We start from the raw sequence: 26102 nt of genomic DNA on the forward strand, positions 1-26102 counted from the left end.
TATGAATAATGATGTGGACCGTGTAATTGATTACTCATGGCCTTATCCTGCAATAACAGATTAACAAAATGTTTAAAAAAATACTGTTTGGTTCACAGAAGCTGTATAAAATTTTTCCATCATGTGTAAAGGCATAGCCTACTGGCTTTATATAAATACATAGATACAAACATATATATATATATATATATATACAGATAGAGTGGGAGAAAGTGACAAGAAGAGTGCAAACATGAGTATAGTGAAAGAGGACATGAATTTTGTTGGTGTTTGAGAAAAGGGTGCAGAGGAAAGGGTGAGAAGGAAGCAGATGATTTGCTGAAGGGACTCCTTAAGAAGAAATATATATAAATAAGGTATATCTCCATACATGTATATAATGCAGCCTCAGAGAGGCACGGGCCAGTGTCAGGAAGGGTTTTTGCAGTAAAAGTACCAAACATGCGACTCAAACCTAATCATCTCATACCGGATTGGTTGAGGCCCGGGTTAACAACAATTGCCAGTGGTACAGATGACCTACAGGGAACAAGGGAAATTGGGCTACTGTGGGTCGAAGAAGGAGAAGACGAAGTGTTCGGAAGCAGAGAGAGAAGAAGAAAGGTAAGAGTCTGGGATTGAGAATAGGGACTTTGTATACTGGGACTATGACAGGAAAAGGTTGAGAGTTGGTCGACATGATCCATAGAAGGGACGTGGATATACTGTGTGTCCAGGATACCTGGTGGAAAGGTAGCAAGCTTAGGAGCAAGTTCTAAGTTGTACTATCATGGTCCTGACAGGAAGAGAAATTGAGTAGGAGTTATCTTGAAGGAGGAGTTTGTTAGGAACGTTCTGGAGGTGAAAAGAATGTCTGATAGACTTATGATTCTGAAACCGGAAACTGAAGGTGTGATGCTTAATGTTATTGTGGCTACGCCCCGCAAGTGGTGAGTTAGATGTGAGTGAGAGGAGAAGAAGTTCTGGAATGAGTTGAATGAAATGATGCAGAATATCCCCAGAGATTAGAGAGTGGTATTTGGTGCAGACTTCAATTGGCATGTTGGTGCAGGCAATAGAGGTGATGAAGAAGTGATGGGTGGATTTGGTACACAGGATAGGAACCAAGATGGACAAATGGTGGTAGACTTTGCAAAAAGGATGGAAATGGCTTTAGCAAACACTTTTCCAGAAAAAATGGGAACATAGAGTAACTTATGAGAGCGAAGGTAGGAGCACGCAGTTAGACTACATCTTGTAAAGATGAGGTAACCTGAAAGAAATCAGTGACTGCAAAGTAGTTGTAGGTGAGAGTGTGGCCAGACGGCATAGGATGGTGGTTTGTAGGATGACTCTGGTGACAAGGAAGATGAAGAGGACAAAGACAGAGCAGAGGACAAAGTGGTGGAGGCTGAAAAGGGAGGAGTGTTGCATGGTTTCAGAGAGGAGTTGAGAAAGGCTCTGGGTTGTCAGGGAGCACTTCCAGATGACTTGACAGCTAGCGTTATCAGGGAGACTGGTAGGAGAGTACTTGGAGTATCATCTGGAAAGAAAGTAGATAAGGAGACTTGGTGGTGGAATGAGGAAGTGCAGGAGTATGTAAAAAGAAATGGGACACTGAGGGGAATGAAGAGAACAGACTGTATCACCCTGTACTCCTAACAGACAGGAGTACAGGGTGATACAGTTCAAAGTAATGATAGAGGTAGCGAAGGCAAAACAACGGGCGTTTGATGACTTGTATGCTCAGTTGGACGGTAAAGAGGGATAGGTGGAAAGGATGTACAGCAGGTCCGAGTGATAAAGGATAGATAGGGAAATGTATTGACAGACGTTAGAAGAGTGATGGGAAGATGGAAAGAGTACTTTAAAGAGCTGATGAATGAGGAAAATGAAAGAGAGGCAACAGTAGAAGATGTGAGTATTGTAGACCACAAAGTAGCAGAGATTACTAAAAGTGAAGTGAAGAAGGCATTAAAGAGGATGAAGAGTGGAAAGGTAGTTGGTCCTGATGATAAACCTGGAGGTATGAAACTGTCTAGGAGAGGCAGCGGTACAGTTTCTGGCTAGATTATTCAACAGGATCTTAGACAGTGAGAAGATGCCTGATGGAGAAGAATGGAGAAGAAGAGTGATGGTGCCCATTTTTAAGAATAAGGGGGATGCGCAGGATTTTGGCAACTATAGAGGGATAAAATTGATGAGCCATACAATGAAGTTATGAGAAAGGGTAATGGAAACTAGACTGAAAGCAGAAATCAGCATTTGTGAACATTTATGACTAAGGGTATGCCTTTTACCCAAGAGTCAATTCAGATCACCAGGAGAAAAGTTGAACCTCTGCTTTACAAGAACCCTGCTTTCACTAAGATATAGTTATCTTGTCAGAATGACAAAGGTGAAAATCTAAAACTTCAATCAATAAATTTGCTGCCACTGAAATTTACCAATGAAAGTTTTGAAATTGATTGCTTTCCTGTAAGTACAAGCGTGAAATTTCAAAATTTGAGATCATAATTGATGGCAGTGATGCCAAAGACATAAATACTTACATGGCAGTATATTAGCTGATTGTTTCTACCTGAACTAATCATCATAATCTTTGTATGAAAAGATTTTCAATATACACTTAAAAAACACATTAAACCAACATTCACGATAAATTACAAAGCATTGTGCTCCACATCTTTAGAAATGAACCCAGCGGTTAACTGATAGATTTAATACCACATTTGGTGAAATAAGGCACATGTGACACTTTAATTTGACATTCTTTTTTTTTTTTTGTCTCATACTATATAACCTGATTTATTGACATACCAGTTATTCCAAGTTTGGATATCTCTTGCCTGAAAGTAATGCTGTTTTTCAATGTCAATGGACCTGACTTGAGTACACTGTCGCCACCTTCTGGATATTTAACGTCTTACCTCATTGATGGAGAAATTTAGACCTTTTATCAAACGCTATACAGTAGAGCTTTATTGTAAATATATAGTGCAAATAACAATGAAATTGATCTGATATTAAAGTAAGTGGCAAACTTGAACATAATCAGTGTATTTCCTCAAATTTTCCATTTCCATTTACCTGTTTCTGTTAGAAATTACCCGGTTAAGTCTGCTCCAAGAGGATCATGGTGTTCTACCGCTGACAACAGAAAAAAACAACTTTAAAAAGGACATGTAAATTAGAAAAATGCCTCTGGTGCTATGGTGGTTTTAAATCTGTGACATCCACAAACATAATCTATTTATGAGGATAAGTTGGTCAATTAGATAAGTTTTCTTTGGTTAAAAATGGTGGGCATGTGTGTGTGTGTGTGTGTGTGTGTGTGTGTGTGTGTGTGTGTGTGTGTGTGTGTGTGTGTGTGTGTGTGTGTGTGTGTGTGTGTGTGTGTGTAATTCATTGATGTGCAACAGGCATTAAGTTTCATGCTTTTTGTGTGGCCATGTGTTCTATCTATCCCTCTGGAGATAAAACCACCAAGGGATTTTCCAGGTTTGGAACTTGCTTTACTCCAAAGTCTACCCAGAGATGTTTCCTCATATGTCTCTGTCCAGCATGTGCATTAGACCTCTCCTCTTGATTTCTAAATCTGCCTAAATCCTAGCAAACTAGTGTTACTCTGTCCTGTGCAAGAGCCAGAGGAACTAAATACTGACCTAAAGGATCAGGGCAAAGCCTTTTAGTGGGTTGCTAATTCCCTATTTAGGCCCATCAGCTGTCCTAAAGGTTCGGTTGCAGTCATGAGTGAGACAAAAAAGCTAGACCCATCTGGCAGAAACCCCTCTCCCCACCCTGCCCCCACAAACACTGCACACAGATTGTCAATTTTTAAATCCTAATTCTGCTTCTGCTCAGTTTTTTTTATAGATTGTTTGGCTCTAAAATCCCTTCTCAAAATGGATTACAAAGGCAAAAGTAAAGTTGATTATCGTGTGAGCCTGCAAGGAACAGATTGGAATAGTCAATTAAATCAGTTGATTTTCTTGGTTATTTGATTCATTGATTTTCACTGGTTGCTATCTTAGAAAACTGAATGAAGCAGAAAATATTCATATTTTGTCAAATGTGGTCAAGTCTTTTTTCCCTTAAAGTATGACGCATAACAATGTATCAAAATCCATTTTAATGTAGAAGTTTATTATTATTATAATTATTATTTTTTTTATTATTATTATCTATACAGGCTGGTGAAACAGAGAGATAGAGATGGAAATGGGTCAGAGTGATTAAGGATAGAGAGGGAAGGAAATGTACTGACAAATGCTAGATAAGTGATGGGAAGATGGAAAGAGTACTTTGAAGAGATGATGAATGTGGAAAATGACAGGGAGGCAAGGGTAGAAGAGATGACTATTTTAGACCATATAATAGCAGAGATTTGTAAAAGTGAAGGGAAGAAAGCATTGAAGAGGATGAAGAGTGGAAAGGCAGTTGGCATTTTTAAGAATAAGGGGGATGTGCAGAATTGTGGCAACTATAGAGGGATGAAGTTGGTGAGCCATACAATGAAGTTATGGGAAAGAGTATTGGAAACTAGACTGAGAGCAGAAGTCAGCATTTGTGAACAGCAGTATGGCTTCATGCCTAGAAAGAGGACTACAGGTGCAGTGTTTGCTTTGAGAATGCTAATAGAGAAGTCCAAAGAAGGCCAGAGGGAGCTGCATTGCATTTTTGTAGACCTAGAAAAAGCACATAACAGGGTGCCAAGAGAGGAACTCTGGTATTGTATGAGGAAGTCTGGAGTAACAGAGAAGTATGATAGACTGGTGCAGGACATGTATGCTAGCTGTATGACAGTGGTGAGGTGTCACGGAGTATATGTGTGTGAAAGAGAGGAACACGGGTGGAATGGTGAGGCTACAGGGAGTGGAGATCAAGAAGTTGCAGGATCGGGTCAACAGTCCAGAGCAGCAGAGAGTGTGGAAAAGAGGTGAAGAGACAGGGAGAGAAAAGTGTCAGGTGTACTACGTGATAGACGACTATCAGCCTGAATGAAAGGAAAGGTGGACAATACAGTGGTGAGACCAGCGATGCTGTCTGCATTAGACACAGTTACATGAAAAGCAGGTAAAAGTAATGGAAGAAATGAAAGTTATTAAAAGACAGGAGGCAGAGATGGGGGTCGCAGAGAAGTCCCTGATAGGAAAAGCCAACAGGAGAAGGAGAATATTATTATTATTATTATTAGTTATTATTATGCAATGATAAAATGTAACTGCTTCTCTATTTTCTGTGTCTAGTTGCAATCAAGACATTGCTGTTCTTGCATGTTTTTGATGGCTATTTTTCGTACACCATATAATTCTGGTTTGGTCATATCTGTTTTATTTCTTATGCAATTCTGCCATTCTCCAAGAGTAGGTGTGTCCAAACATTTGACTTCCTCTAAAAATAATAACACACTGAGACCCTTTGAGACCTATCTCAATTACAGTGTTAGTGGCTCTATTGCCCCCTCTTGTCCAAATTGAGGAGTAATGCAAGATAAATTGACACTGGGCCCAATTTCATCTTTTCTTGGAGTCTGATCCACTGCTGTTTAGACTGGTGCCCTAACCTATCTGTTAACTCTAATGGAGGCCAATATATAGATAAGTGTGTCCTGTCAGGAAAATCAATATTGATGTGGCCCTTGATGGTTTTTTTGTGTAAAGGTGCTTTCTTTTCTGCCATAGCTTTGAAACAGAAAGGCAGTGGGCCCTTCTATTATCAATTCCCAGTCAACCTTGAGAATGACTCAAAGAAAGGCCGGCAAAAATAGACAGAGATGGTGGTGGAAGGTAGATGTGTCTGCACCAGTGTCACTGGAGTGTGGATTTGGTGGTGGATTGCATCATCATGGGTGGGAGCTTTGAAGCAGAATGTGATGGAGCGTAACAGGATATATATGAGCTATGAACATCCTACATAATAGCTCAATTATCAGAAAATAATGTCATTAGAAAAATATGTTAAAATTTTGACAGGGGGCAGTTCAGAAACCATTAAAGCTTTTTTGATGTGACAAAACATTTTGACTGACATTAAAACAACACATTATTAACATTTTTATTGAATGTCTTCAAAAGAAGCTTAATATTACAAACATGTATCTTTTCTTTTAAATGAGCACTGTAAGAAATCTGTAATCTAAGGTGTATACATTACATTTTACATGTATACATGTTAAAAAAATGCAGAGGTTAGGTGGATTTTCAAATGAATGTTTCCCATGCTCTCTGATCTGCCTGCAATGACTAACTTACCAGAATGTAATTCATTCAATTCACCCCATGTTTGTTCATCTATAAATTATTCCATCTAAGTAGAGCTCAAGATCAAGGAAGTACTGATAAAAGTATGAAAAAAATAAAGTACCTTCTTTAATCTCTATTAAAATAATGGACAGGCATTTTTTAATGCCATGTTAGACCTTTTCTACTGATTTGCTGATTATAATTAAACCTTTGTTTTTATTATGTTAACTTACATTCCATGTACTTGAGCAAATTGACAAACTCTGCTTTTCACAAAATTTGAAGTTAATAATGAATATTATTTCTTTTCACAAATACAAAAAGTCCATAAAGCTTGGCATCAACCTGAATATACATATAAAAAGAACAAGCAAAAAATGCACCTCACATATGCAAAGAATCATTCTTGATCTCTTGAGGCACCAGCTTTATAAAAAGTTTATCTTGTGTTTGATAAGTAGATATTTATTGTCTGACAAAAGTTCATTTTTTAGGTGAGATTCACTTGCTGCTGCTGTTGTTGGACCCTTCTTTGGGTATCCAAATCACAAAATGTCACTGTAAGATTCTGGGACTGCATGTCAGACATGCTGCACAAGTAATTTGGGCTTTTAGTATTTTACTTCCTCTTGGTTTGAGATAATTAAGACAGGCTTCTGTGATTATATTTTTCACAAACATTTAAAAAAACAAAATGGACAACAAATCACATATCTGGCCTTCAATGAATATGATTTAAAAAGTTATAGAAATAAACTTCTTATTTTCAAGAATGTGGTAATTGTATTTATTTTTTATATTATTTCTGAAGTCAATTTACCATTTCAAAAATACCGCTAAATTTTAGTTTGTTTCTTGATTATTATCAGATTATTCAAAAAATGTTGTCAATAATTTTGAGATAAGATTTAGATTAAGCTGAAATTTGAGAGTGATTCATCTGAATGTATCCATCAGTCAATGAAAACAATCAAATTTACTAAAAAAGGAAATCAGCAAAGACGTTCGAGGACCAAATTGGAATACATAAAGAATAACTTGATAAATAGGCTTATTTAAGCTGGAAAAATTACATTCAAAATTAAATTAAAAAAATAGACCAAACAAAACAAGAAAAAAACAAACAAACAAAAACAGATACTGCTGTGCTAAATCAAAATGCATGATATATGGATGTATTTCCCAGCTCTCATTCAGATGGGGAAACAATAAATATAATTTGTTATAATCACAGAATAATCAGTGCCTGATCTAAAATTACTCTCAGCAACATTTCACCTTCCAAAACAAAACAACTCTAAAGGTGTTATATTCTGTAAATGGTACGCATAAAGCCTGATTAATGTTCAGGCTAAAAGATGGGAAGAGATTGAACTGTGCTACCTCCTTTACATCAAGTAAACAAAGACAGTAGGAATGCGACCTTGGCAGAAAATCAGGGTTGTACTCTGACTTTTCAAGTCATCACTTGCACAAATACAGGGGGGGTGCCTGTCTGCAGAATGTAGAGTGAACTCAACCAAACTACATTACCTGGATAGTCACTATAAAACAAAATGTAAACAAAATCATTAAAAATCTTGACTAATTATCTATGAAAGGAAATTAAATTTTATCCATCCGAAACAATATCTCCTGAAGTGTAATTGGTTAATTTTAATCCAGTATTAGTATTCATCCCAAGATATTACATTCAAAGCAATTTGAGAGAGATATGAACATTTCTTTGACATCTGAATCATGAATATTTAATGTTATCATTAACAATTAGTGACAAATTGTAAAAATGTCGCAGTTTGTGAATCACCTACATTACAAAATTCAGACATTTAATTGTTTAGTGGTTTACACCACTGGTAGATTTGGAGGCAGATGACTCTAGATTGGTAGGGTGAAAGACTGGTGTTAGCTTAAAGGACATGCAGGAACTTGGTAAACATCTGGAGTTATGGACAGGGAGTTGCGTTGTCTCCATAGCGACAGATGACATCATCGAACATTCATAACCTTGGTTGTGTTTGGATAATGTTCCTGTTTCCTCAGACATGGGATTCTCACCTAACAGAATGCATCACAATTATAATCTGGACAAATCACTTTTGTAGTTTTTTTTTCATCTACAATTGTTGTCTGTATATATGTGTATATATGTGATATATATGTGTATGTGTGTGTCTATGTGCGTATATACACTGCTCAAAAAAATAAAGGGAACACTTAAAAAACACATCCTAGATCTAAATGAATGAAATATTCTTATGAAATACTTTGCTCTTTACACAGTTGAATGTGCTGACAACAAAATCACACAAAAATGATCAATGGAAATCAAATGTATTAACCCATGGAGGTCTGGATTAGGAATCACACTCAAAATTAAAGTGTAAAAACACACTCCAGGCTGATCCAACTTTGATGTAATGTCCTTAAAACAAGTCAAAATGAATCTGTGTCGCTTCCTGAGTGGACACTATGATTTCACAGAAGTGTGATTGACTTGGAGTTACGTTGTGTTGTTCAAGTGTTCCCTTTATTTTTTTGAGCAGTATATTTCTATATAATGAAAAAAATATGATTCTGTTTATATTACCTGAGTCTGAAGAGCAGGATGAACAGGCTGCTCTTCTTGGACAGCTTGTTACAGTGAACTCATTTCCTTTTTCCTTATTTTCCACCCCCATGTCAAACTGTAGATTATAGTGACATCAGTGTCATTGGTTCATTTTGCAAACATGTATATTTCATCCATTTGATGGAACTTTGTCTCCTTGTCTACAAACAGTAAAATATTCATACACGTGTCTTCGTCAAAAATGCATGTACTATCGCAGAAGGTTCAGCAGTAAATCCTGGCCGGGGGACTGACTTACCTGTGGTGCATTTGTGGTTGAAGACTCTGATGTGTCTTCTTCCGTGACACAGGTCTCACTCACGTTGTCCTCAGCGGGTTTGTGAAAGACTCGTCTAATTCTTCGTGACAGTAAATCCACACATTATTCACAGATTTTAATTAGTATAAAGATACCAATGTCTTTCAAGCCAAATAAATCATAACTGAATGTATAAATGTTCCATAGCCAATTTCGCAATGATGCATTTTCAAAGAACATAAAAGATTGAGAATTTGTCTTTGACAGTTTAATATGCACAGGGAAGCTGCCCTCACTTCATAATAGATATGATAGCACTATAGTAGAAAAAAATGTTTTTCTTCAAAGTTAAACATTAACTATCATTTAGCCCAGAGTGCGTCGAGCCTGTGAACAGCCTATTCAGTCCCTTGATGATGGAGCAACAGTTATGACCTGCTATATTTGGATATATCTTCTATGTATCCAGATCATTAATGTAATCTGTTTCGGCTAAAGTTATAGTAAATTTGTTGGTGTCATTTGTTTTTTTTGTGTGTTTTGCACTATATTTGTGCCTAAAATACTATTTTAATGGAAATTCAGCATTACACAATTACCTTCTGGTTTTATCCAGTAAAGTTAGAACATGAGTGTAGATTTCGCTGTGCTCTTCGAGTTTTCCTTTTTTTTTCACTCTTCTTGTGTACGTTTTGCAGAGGAACCAAAACTAAAAACACTGCACAAGTGCAATTGCAGTGAAGTGCAAAAGCCAATTTGAAGCAGGGCTATTGGCGGCCATGTAGCGTTTCGACAGGGTCATACCTCACTGGCTCCATTTTGTAACTGAGAAATGACCTATTTTTATGTGTAATTGCTGTAGAACAAGCTAAACCAAGCATGTAATTGAAAGCGTGCCACTTCCACTCGGGAACCCAAGACAGCAAATGTTAGAATGGTTGTATATAAATGGTTTGTGAGTCAAAAGAGTGGAGAATGCCGACACCCCTGTCCATAAGCCGGCGAAATCACCGTAAAGCAAATCAGCTACTTAGCTCAGGTGGAAATAAAAGGGAGGAGGGTTCCAGTATGTACATTATGTATACTCTTCACTCGGGTAACCAGGGTGCATGCAGCCATTCTTTATCCATGTGATCTGGTTCCAACCCGCTGCTCCTGTGCTGAGCCTGAACCCCAACCTGACAGCTATTTTATAGCTCTCTCAGGCTGTCTTATGCCTTATGACTGCCTTATGCCTACAGCGTTCAGACCTTAGCGCTACCCGTATGTCATTCCAGCAATTGACAAATGAGCTCAAACACACAGAAATGTGTGATGATATTTCCAGAAGGGCCCAGCTAATTTGGCTATCTGAATGTGTAATTATTTATAGTAGTATTGTTCAAGATCTAACAAAATTAAATCAAAATTAAATGTGTCCCCTTATTGTGTCCCCTTATTGAAACAGATTTGTCTGTTTAACTGTAATATTTTGTTGGATTTTATCATAAACCTGTTTTTTTTATTTTTGTATGGTTGGTAAAACATGCATAAAATGTATAGGATTTTTGTCAGCATTTGAGTGTGTTTATTTAACATATTGACATATTGAAAGTTGCTGTGCTATAACATTGAAACGGTTTTCAAAGGTGAATGAATCAGGCCAACACAGACCATTATCAATAAAATACTAATGGGGGATTATCAATTACAATCACTTGTACTTTTTAGATCTACACGTTACACTTGCAATACGTATTAAGTTATTATTTCAGGATATGATCTGACTCGCTTGTAATGTAATTCTAATCATCATTATCGGCTCCTTAGATCCAACATCAGTATTTTTTTTTGTTGACAGTTCTAATGTTTTTAAAGATAGAAATCAACTATTTTTGTTGTATTTTTCCAACTTTTTGCACCTTTTTATTCTGCTCCTCATCCTCTTCATTCTTCTTGCGCCTCCACAAGGCTTCCAATTTTCTCTCAAAATCACTTGGTTTGTTTTTATGTCGTTCTTTCTAAGCATCAGATTCCACATTTTGCCTTGTCTGTAACCTGTGTTGTCATTTACTGAAGATAATTAAGACAACTGTGAGCAAAAACTAACCAAAGCTGTTTCTTTTCTCCTAAGTTCCCTTTCAGTTATTCATATAACCAATCCTTTCTCTTCTCACCTGTGGCAGTAGTAGCAGGCAGCAATCGTGATCCAGACAATGAAGACAAGCAAGCAGGCTGCAATAACCACATTTCTCCGTTTCTCCTCCTCAGCCTGCTGAAGTTCCCACCACTCCAGGTCACTGAACTGACAACGTTCTCCCATGTAGCCTGTCAAACAGCTGCAAAACATGAAACAGCTTATAAAATTGCAGCAAGACATATTACCTTCCTTGAACATCTTTTTGATTTAAATATGTCTTACGGCAGGGGTCTCACGGCCTGCAAACCAATTGCGGCCCTCTGAACAATATTTTGTGGCCCCCTGCTTGAAATCAAATCTTTGTGTTAGTGCGGCCTTTGCGTTTTTTCTCACATAAATCTGAGGGTTTTATACAGTGGGTTTAAAAAAAAAGGGTAAGGAAAAATGAAAAAGTAACTTTGCAATGTATTTTTTGCTTCAAAATTTGAAAAAAAAAAAAAAAAAAAGCGTCTAGTGACATTCTTAAAACGATCTATTCATTTCTTATTTGATAGCCTTAACCTTGACAATTTGTACTTTATTGTATTTCTTATTCTCCGTCCTTCCTACTATTTTCTATTATTGTTATGTTTTTGCTTGAAACTCTGGCAAAACAATTTCCTTCGGGATAAATAAAGTTGTTCTCATCTCATTTCCATAAAAAACACATAAACAAACAAAAAAAAAAAAAACGGGCAAAATTTAAAAGATTGATTTAATAACCAGAATCGCCACCACTAACCTTGTAAACATTATACCTCCTCTTATACATGCTAACAATCAATTTTCTAATAGATTCGAGTAGCAAATTTTCCCACAGAGACCAGATTTTCTCTTTTAACACAACAATATTTCTAGGGTTTAATTGCATCGGTTCTTTTTAATATTCATTTTTAATATCAATATATTTTATATTAATATCAATTTGATAAAATTCATCATGTATTTTTTAGAGGAACAGTTCATTACATGTAAAGATTTTTATAATTTACCTGTTTACCTTCTTTATACTAAAACAAAGGAAAAATTTGGACTTAATGTTACTTCAAGTTAATGATTTTACTGGTCCGGCCCCCTTGACATCAAATTATGCCATATGAGGCCCCCGGACCAAAATAAGTTTGACAGCCCTGTCTTACAGTGAAATTTTACAACAGGACGTGTTGGCTAAAACAAGTTAAACAAAACAAAAATCCACGTTTTCTGTTGGTCTTTTCTTTTTAACTGAGTTTAACTGAAATCTTGACCTTAACATGACAAATTTCCAAACGATTTATCTCTAGCCACTTTATCTTGAAACATAATGTTTTGTAAGACAGCGGTGACACCTACTGTACGGAATCTCATATGAGAAAATGTCTGCATGGTACACTGAGAGCATTCTCATAACTACAGCGAACGTAAAGGTAGATGGAAGTTCCTGCTTGGCATCTCTGCCTGTCGCACCTCCTCCGGTGTCCACGGATCAGCCGCAGGGAAACTCGTTTATTAACGTTTTGCCCCTTTAAGCCTCATGTCTCCTGGTGGCGGGGCAGTGACAGGGATGTCTTCCTGTCACCCCCTGCCGCTGATTAGTGTTACCCCTCCCTACGGCTGCTGTTGGCGTTTGGTGTTCATAGCCAAAAGCTGCCTTTCTCTGCCTCCTCTGACAGCTCTATGTCCGCTTCCTTCAACCTACAAATACTATTTGTCTTATATAAACTGGATGTTCTCTTGAAGGGGTAAATTCAAAAAGACTACTAGGGATCACTTGGATGTTCATCGCGATATGTTTTAGTACATTCAAAAGTCACAAGTCAAAATCCAAAAAGAGATCACTTACTTGCAAGCATAGGACTCCATTTCTGGAAAGTACAGGCAGACACCCTGGTACAAACAATAGGACTCATGGGTAGAGGGGCAACTCTCGACTGAGTCACTGTTTCGGTGCTGATTATTGACATTTGAGGGGCTGCTTGGCGTCATCGCCGGCACTATGGACTGCACCTCTAGAGCAAGAGGTTTATGGTTTATTATAATAGAAACAGACAAATACACAATGACAAGGCTGTTTACTCTAAATCAGTGAGTTGGTTTTAACTTTAATCATACACACAATTCACTGAATGTAATGTATGATAAAAGAAGAAGTGTTCATTTGGAAGGAAAAAAGTTGATAGATGCTACTTAAAATAGTTAACCAATGAATTGCAATGTGATTTATTGACTGTTTTTAGATGACTTATGTCTGTAAAGGATTTTATAAAATAAATACATACTTGATTTGCCCTTAAGTATCTCCATCTAATCAAATAATCAGGATTGTATGAATATTTATACTTTTCAAGTATGCACATTACTGTGGAATAGATTCTCATGGTTTGTCATTGAGAGGCTTCAGGCGTCTAAATCACACTTTTGTCTGATAAATATTTCCATGAGAGTGACTTCAAAATGTTTGTTACAGGTAGCCTGCAAGACACAATTATATTATGATTTTAAACATAAATAATAAGGCTTCTTAATTAAATTAACACAGTTTTTTAATTCCAAACAAATAATGTACTGATATGATCTACATCCGTATAAATGAACTCTTTTGTGCAAGTTTCAGTGCCTCACACAATATAGTTAATTGCTTATTATAGTGCTGATTATTATAGTGACAGTATTGACTGTAAATGAGCCAAACACACCTTGACACACCTGCCCATTGCCATAGTATCCAGACCGGTTGATCAGTATCCAAAAAAAAGGAACATTTTGAATTTGTAATTTAGAATTGTCTTGTATCAGCATTTTAGAAAATGGAGGGAAAATATTTGTGACTAAATGGCTCTAATATCTCATACTGTTTTCTATATCAAATTTAGTTATGACATTGAAATTGATATGGTTGACCAAATTATCCGTGTAAAATCATATCATGACGGTATGAACGGAATAAAAAAAATCATTGTTAAGATATAAAAATTGAGGAATATTTGCACTGTAAAATAATGATTTCTAAATAGCCAGGTGCTTGTGTCTAGTTACATTATGGACTATGATTTTGTTTCATGACAGTTCGATTAAAGAAATATTTAAAGGGAATTATAAGTATTTTTCCTAGGGTTGCTCAAATAAAATTGATCATAAATGTTGAGATTAAGGTGGGTATTTTTTTTTCTTTTTTTTTTTTTTTACATCTAAATGACATAGCTTGGTATATTAATTTTGTTGAATTTGAATACATTTTGGTTCCCAATGTTTTCAAGCACTGGTGAAATGTTTCACTCACCTGCACATGAATGTCCATCTCCTATGAAACCTTCAATACATAAACAGGTGGGGCTACCAGCGATCAGGTGACACTGTGCATTCAAATCACATCTCAGTGGGAAACACTCATTCTGGTCTGGCATGGTGGTGGATATAGAAATAACATTTTCTAAGAATTGGGACTTTAAATAGAAAAGGCAAACAGGGTTCAAGAAAAAGTACATTGTTACCTGACACCATCTTGTCTGTGAAGCGATGTGGCTCCATATCCGAGTCAAAATCAGTTCCTCCTTTATTAGTTGGCAGCTCAGAGGTTGTCATAGTTGTCCTCTCATCTTTGGGAATTGTAAAATTATTCGTGTTATGGTGTCCTACAAAAAAAAAAAAGAAGAATTATTTCATTACCCTTCAGTCAGTTTTTTGTCCTTCTGAATTTTACTGAGGTATCTGCAAATAAGAAGGGCAGCTTAGAAACTTTACCTGCTGTTTCGTTTGTCGCAATAGCAGATAAGCAATCTTTTCCATCAGCCGACAGGATATAATTCGACAGACAGGAGCAGTAGACCAATCCAAACCTGTTTTCACAGACTTGGGCACAGCCTCCATTCTGGTAAAGGCAGGCATTGGCACCTGAAAATAAGATCATGAATATTTGGGTTCAGATCGAATCTTATACTTGTTACTTTCAACAAGACATTACCTGACACTATTGACTGACACGAGCCTCGGCAGAAACAAACCTTTTTCTTTTACAAGTATAAGACCAAAACATTTCTTGTCTCTCTTTACCTGGTTTAGCCATTGGATGGACCACCACGATGGAAGCTGGCTGGAGTAATTTGCCATGGATAAGGTTCAGATTCTTGCCCGTCCACTTGTGTACGCTTCTCAGCTGTTGGTTCTTCTTGTCTGAGATCCAAAGCCTGTCCTCAAATACTGCAAGGTCAAAGGGTTGGCCTGGACCAATCAGAAGAGAGGAAAGAGGAAATGAATCCCAAGTTGACAGGTATGGCCCACAACATTTTGCCAATACACTTTGACATTGCAAATTAGACAGGGTATTATCATCGCTATCAACATTCAGACGTGAACGGTTGCTGAGGTGAAGATAATGAATCCATGAAATGTCAAATGTGTCTGTTTTTTACTAATTATGGTCAATAAACAGTATAAAATAATACTGGTTGGTTAGCTTGTCTGCCTGAAATCTCCCTCAAAAATTGCACTCACATCGACCTGCTGTTTGTCCCTGCACACTAAATGTCTGAGTTGGATGTTCAGCTCCCTTTATTTGTGACACCTCAACCACAAAGAAATGAAAATTGATATGGTATGATCAGTTACTTAATTGTGAGGCTTGATGTGATAAACAAACACTGAACAAAGGTCTTTGTAAATCCACACCTGATAACAGTCCCATCAGCATAAGAGAAGACATGTCAAAGCCACAGTGTTATTGTTAAAGAAAGGTTTGATGAAAAATGGCAATCAAAACTCAGATAACTGATACAAAACTCAGTTTTTTGGCAGATATGGCACTGGGCAATAATGTGTCTGAATGCAGACTCCAAAGTTACAAATCCAAAGTACATTATCAAAGTTAGTAGTTGTAATTTACATTGATACACTGAACTCACTGTATATATGTGCATATTTATGTGCTACACACCACAGTAAACTATATTAATCCCTGAGGTCAAATTCAGAAAGCCTCACCTACATGGATCTCTAACAGGACTCTGCGGTCTGAACCATCTAGGGCAGAAGTCTCCACCACTGCCCTCATCTGGTCACACCAAAACAGACGATCTTCTGCAAAATCAATGGTGAGTCCAGCAGGTGACACAAGGTTGGTGTTTGCAATAACACTGCGGTCCGTTCCATCCAAAGACGCACTTTCCACCACAGGCTGAGCTCCTTTGTCAGTCCAAAACAACCTCCTCAAAAAAAAGAGAGAAAAATAGAGCAAATCAGTATTTTTGTTTTATGAATGCATTGTTATGCTCAAAAACTCTATAAAAAAATATCAACTTATCTTTTCAGCAAGTGTCTGACTATAAGTAAACCTAAGAATGTTTTCTTTTTTAAAACAAGAGTATTGATTTTGGATAACAATTGCTTAAAAATGTATATGCATCCATGGCCACACCTAGCTGCATTCATACTGTAGCGTTTTAGTAAGAGAAACACGCGGGTGGCAGTAAATTGTCCGTTTAATAAAAAAAAGGAATTTTTTTGGTTGTACTCACTTTGCCAGTGGATGGACTGCTATTGCCGTTGGTTTTTCCAGCCCTTTACTTATGATACTTTCTCTGTTTTGTCCAACCAAGGAACTGCGGTCAACAGTTGCCTGTCTAAATGTCACAATTAAGAATTGTTTCAAAGTTCCAAAAGAAGAATGTAGATTAGATATCTGCTGAGTAATAAGTTGATTTCTCATCAAAAATAACTCAATTACAGTTGGCATGTAACAAGCAAAAGAAAAAACTTCTTGTCTGAGAATGATTGTATCTGCTGAGCCATTAAATAATTGATTCCATTTGTGACCAAATCCTGAAAATACAAGACTAAATGAGTCAAATATTTTGCTTAATCATGATAACTAACAATTTTTGTTAGTATATAGTATCTTCGCACCTCTTATTAGTCCAGTACATCTTCCGATGGACCCAGTCAATTGCCAGTCCCTCTGGTGAGTCTTGACCCGTAGACACAATATGAAGTCTGGACTCACCATTGGAATCAATTCGCTCAATCAGCTTCTGAAATGAACTAGCGAAGAACACCTGAAAAATTCAAATGAAAATGACAAGGGAACTCCCATAAAATAACTGCAAATTCTATAAAGGTTTATTGCTATTTAAACAATGGTGAAGCTGCAAGTGGTGATACTATGTCCAGTAGGAGTCAGTAGAGTCATTTCTATTTGTTCTACTTGGCATTATGGACCTTACATCTTAGCACATACTAGAGCTCCTCAAAAGAAGAGACTTTCAACAATAAATCTATGCCTGGCAGGAAAGAATTCTTCTTTTTTTACTCTGTTATGGATAGGGTCATAATCCAAAGATGTGATTGTTCCCCGGGGCTCCTGTACAAGGGGTTGATCTTCAGTGCCATCAGGATTTATTTTTTTTATACCCTCTAAACTGGAGACAAGCAGATACGGTGGTGGTCCTAAAGACGAAAAAAAAAAAAAAAAAAACAGCAACAGTATTTTATTACATTTGAAGTACATCTGACAGTCTTTGACATTATTGTGCTGTGTTTAATGTCTTGAATGAAAGACGAAGGTACATAGTGCAATTTTAACAAATTAAATACATGTTTGTGTTACTGTTTGGTGTCATGTAATATGACTAACCAGTGGCAACGCAGCGCTTTCCATGTTGGTCAAGCTTATAGCCAGGCTGGCAATCACACTTCCACTCAGTTGGGGATACAGAAGTACAGAGCTGACTGCAGCCTCCTCGGTCTGCTGATGAACAGCCTGTAGCAGCCAAAGTTACAAAAAAAAGCTCTGTTCTTCATGAAGACTCAACTCAAAAGGGACTTTGGTTTGAAAGATCTACGGTATTAAATATCACAGCGATATCCTTTATTCCAAAGCCGATCTATTTTTTTGCAACTGTGATTATCTTAATGGTTTTGCAAATGGGCCAATTCACTGTTGGGCAGTGGCTATTAAGTTCAACAGTAAACACACAACCTTTATTAAACCTGGGAAGGTGAATATAAGCACCAATGATCAATGTCTTGGCCATAGCCACATATCCTTTCTGTTTTGCCTTAAAATTCCCCCAAAATATATCAGTATCCTAGACCTTATAGGATATAAAATATATTACAGTAGCTGCAGACAAACACTCCTGGACTGCATGAAATAAGTGGCTGCAGCCACAACCAATCTCAGCATGGGGGTGCATGATGAAAAAACACAGCTGTGTAACAGAAGGCAATATACTGTATATTGCAAAATAACATGGGAAAATGTGAACACACTGCTGCTATTACGTGCCATTGCAGGTCCAGAAAAAAAACATTTTTCAGCAAAATCCTTAAAGGTGCTTTCTTCAATCTTTTAAAGTATCAATCAAGGAAATTCAATCCATTTTGGCAATCCATCTTGTTTTTTAAATACACTTCAGCCATATCTGGCATTCACAATTCTCTGTAGTCCTCAGCCTACCTCATATCAGACCTTGATTGGCCTGCAGTTTTTGAGACTGATTATGTCTGCATGGATTAAACTACATTGGGAAATTCAATTGGCAACTTGGCATATTCATTTAGTTGCCAGGACACTGATGCCTCACAACCTAGTTTAATACAAACCTTTAAATTATAATAGTGCTTGGTTCAGTTCATTTGGGGTAGAATAAATGACATCTGTTATTTATTTATAAGGTTTTGATCAACTAATATGTGCATAAATGCCAAATTTATTTATGAGAGGGGTTGATACAGTGCATTGATCAGACCATAAATCAACTAAGCAATACATTCTTGTAAGCATTAGCAGTATCTGAAATGTCAGTGAAGAAAAACTGAACATCACCATGTTTTATTGAAATTTTAGCAACATGAAGTGAAGATACTTATGGCATTTGATTATATCCCATACCAGTACAGGACTGTCCATCCTCCTGCAGTATAGATCCCTCTGGACAAATGCACACAACTCCATCCTCTGTCGCCAGACATCCATGCCCACACTTAGTTGCATTGCTGTCACAGGGTGTGATCTCTGATAAACGGAATAAGTTAAATTCAAACACACTGTTTTTTTTTTTTTGTGTGTGTGTACGCCAGTGATGTTACTGAAATGTGCAGTGTATGTGTGCAAAAGTGTTACATGTTATTTTGGGCTCACCAGGTAGTTGACTCTAACACGGCCATACTGGCCACAAGCTTCTTAAATCCCTCTCTAGCAAAATCTCTTTATGAAGTCAGCTACTAATCCAATCCAAATAGGTGAAAGTGTGACAAGAAGCAATCACAGGCTGCGAGAGTGATGCAATGTTGGTTCATAAAACAATTATATCTCTGGCTCATGTCAACATTGGCCAGGTAGACTTAGGTAAGCCTTGCTGAGCTTGACATAATGTTATATAACAATGTTGGCTCACGTTAACTTCATCGTGGTGGTAAATGATCTTGTTATTATGCCATTTTCAACTCGATTTATGGTACCCTCATTCAAAATATTAGAATCATCATCATCATTCTAATATTTTTTTAAGAAAAGGTGCAAAAGGTGAAGATACTTCACATAAAATTCATATTAGTCTATGCCCAGAGATTCCCAGTGAATCACGGTTGTTCTGTTTTTAAATAAATGAATACAAGCTTTATTTTTTGCCACACCATACACTCTATCCCAATCAACATAATCTTTGTTGTTGTCCATTGTTTCAACAGCAGCCTGCTACTTGACAACATGTTTGTTTTGCTCTGGCTCGTAGCATACTAAACAGCTTAGGCAGACCTGCTGACCAGATATGTTCCCTGTTGCAAATGTCACTTCATCATCTAATCTCATTGTCTCTGTTAAGCTTTCTCCTTTTCTTGGCTGCACGGCCACCAGGCCTGAGGAAAGACAATCTTATTCACCAGAAAACCAAAAAAAAAAGTGGTATTAGATGATTTAAGATATTCACAAGTTTCTTTAAAAAAAACCCACAATCATCCATTTATATAATTATGTTCCTCTGAACTTCTCAACAGATATTAATCAAAAATATTTGAAATTTGGAACGCTAAATGTTATTTGATATACAGCCAGTTGTAAAATAATTCATTGTTGTGCTGGCAGAAGAAAAACTTGCATTTTGATGCTGTATAATAATATAATAAATGGATGAAAGACGCACTATCAGAGATGTCTTATTTTTGCTGAGTTCCTGGTACAATTTCAGTTTGATAATAAGGTGTATATAGACTTGAACTTTTCCCCATATATGTTACCCATTATTTTCTGTTTAATGAAGGCCAGTAACCTTAGATATTAATCTTGCCTTCAAACTGAAATCTTTATTGATATTGATGTTTTAATTAACATTAATGTGACATTCTTTTTGTTGTCTAAAACAAAAACTCAAATTTTATCCTCAAGTAAGACTGAAAGAGCACAAAGAAGGTTTTGCGTTCTGACCCAGGTTACCTCACATACAATTGGCAGCTCAAATAATGTCTGGACTTTCTGGTGACCCAGCATTTTACTGACTATGCAAGGTCAAAGCAGGGTCTATGCGGGACAATGTCACTATTCTTAGCAACAGTAAAACAAATGTATCTAAGCAAAACCAAATGTTCTTCATTTCATTTTGACTACTCAATTCAGCAATGGACTCCCAACCCTATCCATTCTCCTAACTCGCAAAGAGAACCTCCACATCTGCATCTCTGCTGCCTCCGTCTCTGCCGCTGTCTTCAGCTCAGTGTCTCTAAACCCGAAAAAATGGCAGGTTTAACCTCAATTTACATCTTTATTTCATTCTGGCCGATTGTCCTTTATCCCCTCTGACACTTTTCTCCACCCATTCCAACCTGCTTGAATGCGTTTCTTCAACTCTTTTTTTTTTATGCTCTCCATTGCCCCTGAGTGTTGAACTTTGGTACTTAAATGCCTCTACTTTCTTTATCCCCATTCCCTGTAACCTCATCGTTCCACTTGGCTCGATCTCATTCACACACCTATTCGCTCTTTCTGCAGCAAACTTTCATTCCTCGCCTTTCCAGGGCATACCTCCACCTCTTTAGATTTTCCGCGCCCCCGTTCTAACAACAACCGCCGTTGGTGCCGATAACCTACAGGGTACCAGTGGAAATTGGGCCACCGTGGGTTGAGGAAGGAGATGAGGAAGATGTGTTCGGAAGCAGAGAGAGAAGAGGAAAGTCAAGAGTCTGGGACTGAGAGCAGGGACTTTGAATATTGGGACGATGACAGGAAAAGGTAAAGAGTTAGTTGACATGATGCAGAGAAGGAAGGTGGATATACTGTGTGTCCAGGAGACCAGGTGGAAAGGTACTATGGCTAGACGCTTAGGAGCAGGCTTTAAGTTGGCGAAAGGCAAAGCGAAAAATGTCAGGGGTACTCTGAGATAGACGACTATCAGCCAGAATGAAAGGAAACGTGTAGAAGACAGTGGTGAGACCAGGGATGCTGTATGATCTGGGAACAGTGACAATGACAAGACAGGAGGCAGGGCTAGAGGTCGCAGTGATGAAGATGTTGAGGTTCTCTTTGGGAGTGACCAGGATGGATAGGATCAGGAATGAGTCTATCAGAGGAACAGCACATATTAGATGTTTTGGAGAGAAGGTCAGGGAAGCCAGACTGAGATGATTGGGTCATGGACAGAGGAGGGATAGTGAATATATTGGTAGATGGATGCTGGAATTGGAGCTGCTGGGCAGGAGGTCTAGAGGAAGACCGAAGAGAAGCTTTATGGACATAGTGAGAGAGGATATGAGGTTAAATTGGTGTAAGAGAGGAGGATACAGAGAATAGGGTTAGATGGAGAAGGTTGATTTGCTGTGGCAACCCCTGAAGGGAAAAGGCAAAAGAAGAAGAAGAGGAAGATTTATATAGCAGTACAATCATTTTACTTAAAGCAGTCTTTAGGCAGCTAACAGGTGAAACTTGACTGACTCGCAATAATGGAATTAGCTCAATTTCAAACCAGGAAGATACTGTGTATTCCTCATTCCAAGTCTTTGTTCTAGTTGGGCTGTTGTGTCTTGTATTTTTGCATTATGATATGAAATGATATGCAAATTAAACAACAACTTCATCAAAACAGAAACTTTTCATATCTCAGGGGTATGAATAATTTTGTCTTGACTGTATGTATATGCATATACATTTATGCGCAGATATGTACATGCTTGTATTTCCACTTTACCTTTACATGTTTTTCTGTCTGGTAGGAGGGCATATCCGATAGGGCAAGTGCAGAAGTAGGAGCCTGGAATGTTTTCACAACCAAGAGAGCAGCCGTGGTTCCAGTGTGCACATTCATTCACATCTACAGCACATACAGAGGAACACACTCTATTTTAAAATTACACCTCAGTGTCATTTCTCAATGTTCAGCGCCTTTTAAACTATCAATTTGTAGTCAGTCAATTATTTACTTGCTTTTGTCCATTTCTTAAAAGACGGGAGTACTGTGGCACTTTCTCTGATTTCCTCATTATTGAAGAATAATTAACATTTTCTTTGCACATCGAAGCTAAACCTAAAAATGAAAATGCTTTACCAGTTGATTTACTGTCACAGGTACCAACCTTCACAATGCGTGCCTTGTTTACTTAGAGAAAAACCTTGACTGCACTGGCAAACTCCCTGCTCTGCGAGACCAGAGCACACACTGATACAGTTGCCGTTGTCTTCCTCGCAACCTGTTTTGGAAAATATAAAACAAATATAGGCACATACCTGTGGCATAAATTAACAAGACGTATGAATCTAATGACTGCTAGTACCTGTAGATGCAGACAGCGAGTCTACAATTGGCTGATTAAGAGAATGCACCACTTTAATATCCTCCAAGGGTTTTGTCGTTTTCTTAACATTAACATGTAATAGTTCTCCACCTGTGAATTTGTTCACTCTTTTAATAACCGTAGAGTCCAAATCAGTGTAGTATATATACTCAAGAAAAATTGATATTCCAAGTGAATGTGACCTGAAAGAGACAAACCCAGTGAATCATCATAAAGAGATATGCAGTTGGCATTTGTGTTTGATACTAATAAGGTTAAAACTTTTACCAAATTGGCTGGTCTATGATGTGCAGGGCATTTCCATTGTAATCAGAGGAGGCGATGGACGTTTCTCCTTGCAGACCAAACTGAACCCAAAACAGTCTTTTATCTTCTCGATCAATTGTCAATACCTTTAGTTCTCCAGACATCTTTGTCACTGTAGTTCTTAACTTTCCTGTCACATCACACCGCTGGATACTTGGGGTAATCCCGCCAGACAGCCAAAACAATAACCTGCAAAATACATTTTTTGTCTGCATCATTTTCAGTCCTCTTTGTGTGGTTATATTTTTTTAACCGTGCTGGGTGTGTGCGTGTGTGTGTGTGTGTGTGTGTGTGTGTGTGTGTGTGTGTGTGTGCGTTAGCAAAAGTTAGCTGTGTTTATGATGAACATGTATGACCAACATGGACTGGAGATGCACCTTAACTATGTTTGATTGAATTTTAAAATGACTATAAGGTTTTTCTATTCTATTTCGTCTCTATTTATATATCCAGTTGTCAGGCCTACCAGAGAGAGAGGCAGGTAGAAATAAAAACCTGACAGGATATTACTTGATACATTCTTAGCTACATAAACTCCTGCCCCCATTAATATGCATGATAAAAACCACCTAATATTTCTGTGGAACGTAGCTAATTTCACATTAATGAAATTTGAACAACAAAATAAAAAAAAAATAAAAAAATCAACAGCTCTGTCTGTCCTATCTGTTTTTATTGCCTTTTTTGTTCACTTCAATTTTGTAGTAATCAACCTATGTCGATCTTTGACATATGGAGGCGTGCCTTAGAACCACCTGGATGCATTTTACTGCAGTGTTCATGATGATAAACTTAAATGCATTACAGAGAAGTCATCATCTCTTTCTTCAAGATTTGCGGGATCACAAGAGACATACAGGTGAATTTTTTAGTTACCTGGTAATTGGGTCAATCACTATTGAACTTGGTTCAATCAAGTGTCTTGCAAGAGTCCTTTCATTTTTCCCATTGAGATCCATAGTCTTGATTTTTCCCTTTTCTCCACTTGTCCAGTATATATTGTTCCAAATCCAATCCACTGCAAAGCCTGATATATGTTTGTGCGATGAATACAGTTTCTGGAGGACAAATACATTTTTTTTTTTTTTTTACAAAAATAACATAACACTGACCAACCAAATTATAGTGACTTAACAAATGTAACTAGTTTTATGAAAGAAAAATTAATTATAATCTCAACTGGACTAGATACATGTACAAAAATATTAATCTATGAATGCTCATTATCTGCAATATTATAACAGTGACCTAATCACCTGTCTCTGTGCTCCTTGCACAGATGCTTTGAAAATGACTCCAGTGTTTTTGACAGCCCAGTAAACACTCTCCTCTCGATAATGAAAGTCAAGAAGGATAGGACTTCCCAGCCCACTCAATATTCTTCTCTGGTTCTTGCCATCGAGGTCCATCCTATGAATAGCTTTACCATGGCCGAATAGTAGGAAAGGCTGTGAAGCTTACCAAATGAAACATAACATAAAAATAGCATCTTATTGAAAATATTGCTTTGAGTGCCTTACCACATATTGAACTTATCAACAATAATACAAATGGCATTCTAAACATTTCGTATATGCAGTGAATATGGAGAAAATTTGTTCAGATCGAAATGAAGTTATCTTAAAGCAACCAGGGCTTTCTTGTTGAAACGTGTGAAATTTGATTCATGTGCTTGTGAAAACAACAACAACAAAAAAGGAAATGAAAAAACTGGGTAATCTCTTTAGCATCGTGTTTGGTCTACCTTCCTTCCTGCTTCTATCGTGGACTGTAGCCCTCACCATGCTATACAATATTTAAGGGGGAAAGTAGGTATATATTCAAGACAGATTTTCTGCAATGTCGCCTTGAATATACTCTGAAAAGTAATCAGCATGTTTTTTGTTTAAGTAGTAATATAGAAAATAACATGTTTTTGACCCAAATTAAATGGATAGGAATAATTGTACCTTACTGAATCTATTTCACCATCATTAATAGTCCGACTGAGCCAAGCATTTCAAAATGTTAACTCAGAAAAATACAAAGGACACAAACTGTTTAGTTTCACCAAAATTGTCATATCCTCAGATCCCAGTCAAAAAAAACAGGGAAATCATGATCATTTATCATAAATTAACTGTTGAACAATATATTACACAAAACCATTATAAATTCAATATCAGTTTTAGGATTTTGCCTTTGAGCTCACTTTTTGTGATAAAGAACTGTGTATTTAAACAAAAAAGAAATTAATTGATCAGATTATTGTGGTGCCTCAGACACTGGAAACTGGTAGTGAATACAACCTAAAGTGGCCAGTCATGATTTATACAGCCTACTCACCCCCACATTCACATATTAATCTTATTTTAGTAATCTCATGATTCAGTATGTATATATTTTCTACTAAATATATAGATTTAGCTATTGGATACTCAGTGTCAGCCCTATCCTTTGTCAACCAATTTACGGATGTGCAATTATGTGAAGACATTTATGCATATGTATGCAGCTTCCTTTTATGCTTGTTTTTGTTCTCAGTATCTAACTGAATCCCCATGACAAGAATTTAAACACATCGACATACAATGTTTTCATGTTTTTTGTGGCTCTTGTCAGTGATCATGGTCAATGGTCAATGATGTCAAATGATTTGCTCATTCATGGGTATAATGGGGGTGACGTTCGTAGAGATGTTTAGTGATGAAGAACCATCACTTAGCAACAATGGTGCACTACACACTGATACTGCCATGAATTATGTTAGAAATGAAAGCTGTTTCTGTTAATGTTCTGGGTTTCTGAAAAAAA

At 37.1% G+C, this 26102-nt stretch overlaps 1 protein-coding gene across 1 annotated transcript; it reads right to left on the bottom strand.

Annotated features, from left to right (window-relative positions):
- Positions 1-7028: 7028 nt before the first annotated feature.
- On the bottom strand, positions 7029-23455 carry egf (epidermal growth factor). Its single transcript, XM_086158239.1, has 19 exons — positions 23271-23455; positions 22983-23185; positions 22785-22898; positions 22400-22522; positions 19117-19239; positions 17857-17982; positions 17533-17669; positions 17130-17278; positions 16742-16846; positions 16209-16432; positions 15282-15449; positions 14973-15122; positions 14723-14863; positions 14512-14628; positions 13075-13240; positions 11251-11412; positions 9095-9194; positions 8815-8911; positions 7029-8282 (listed from the first exon to the last, which is right to left on the bottom strand). Exons 1-19 carry the CDS (start codon positions 23411-23413, stop codon positions 8062-8064), a joined length of 2769 nt encoding a protein of 922 aa, XP_086014365.1. The 5' UTR covers positions 23414-23455; the 3' UTR covers positions 7029-8061.
- Between the last annotated feature and the right edge of the window lie 2647 nt (positions 23456-26102).

The sequence above is a fragment of the Fistularia commersonii genome, chromosome 13 (assembly GCF_037954325.1).
Source record: "Fistularia commersonii isolate RoL2024-O1a breed Wild chromosome 13, RoL_Fcom_v1.0, whole genome shotgun sequence".
NCBI lineage: Eukaryota > Metazoa > Chordata > Actinopteri > Syngnathiformes > Fistulariidae > Fistularia > Fistularia commersonii.

Excerpts from the sequence above, each read along its gene's own strand:
- egf (XM_086158239.1), bottom strand. The coding sequence starts at position 23,413 with ATGTCTGGAGAACTAAAGGTATTGACAATTGATCGAGAAGATAAAAGA. Across the intron at positions 17,983-19,116 it reads GGATGGACAGTCCTGTACTG|GCTGTTCATCAGCAGACCGA; the intron begins GTATGGGATATA and ends TGGCTGCTACAG. Across the intron at positions 9,195-11,250 it reads GCCTGCTACTACTGCCACAG|AATTAGACGAGTCTTTCACA; the intron begins GTGAGAAGAGAA and ends ACTGTCACGAAG.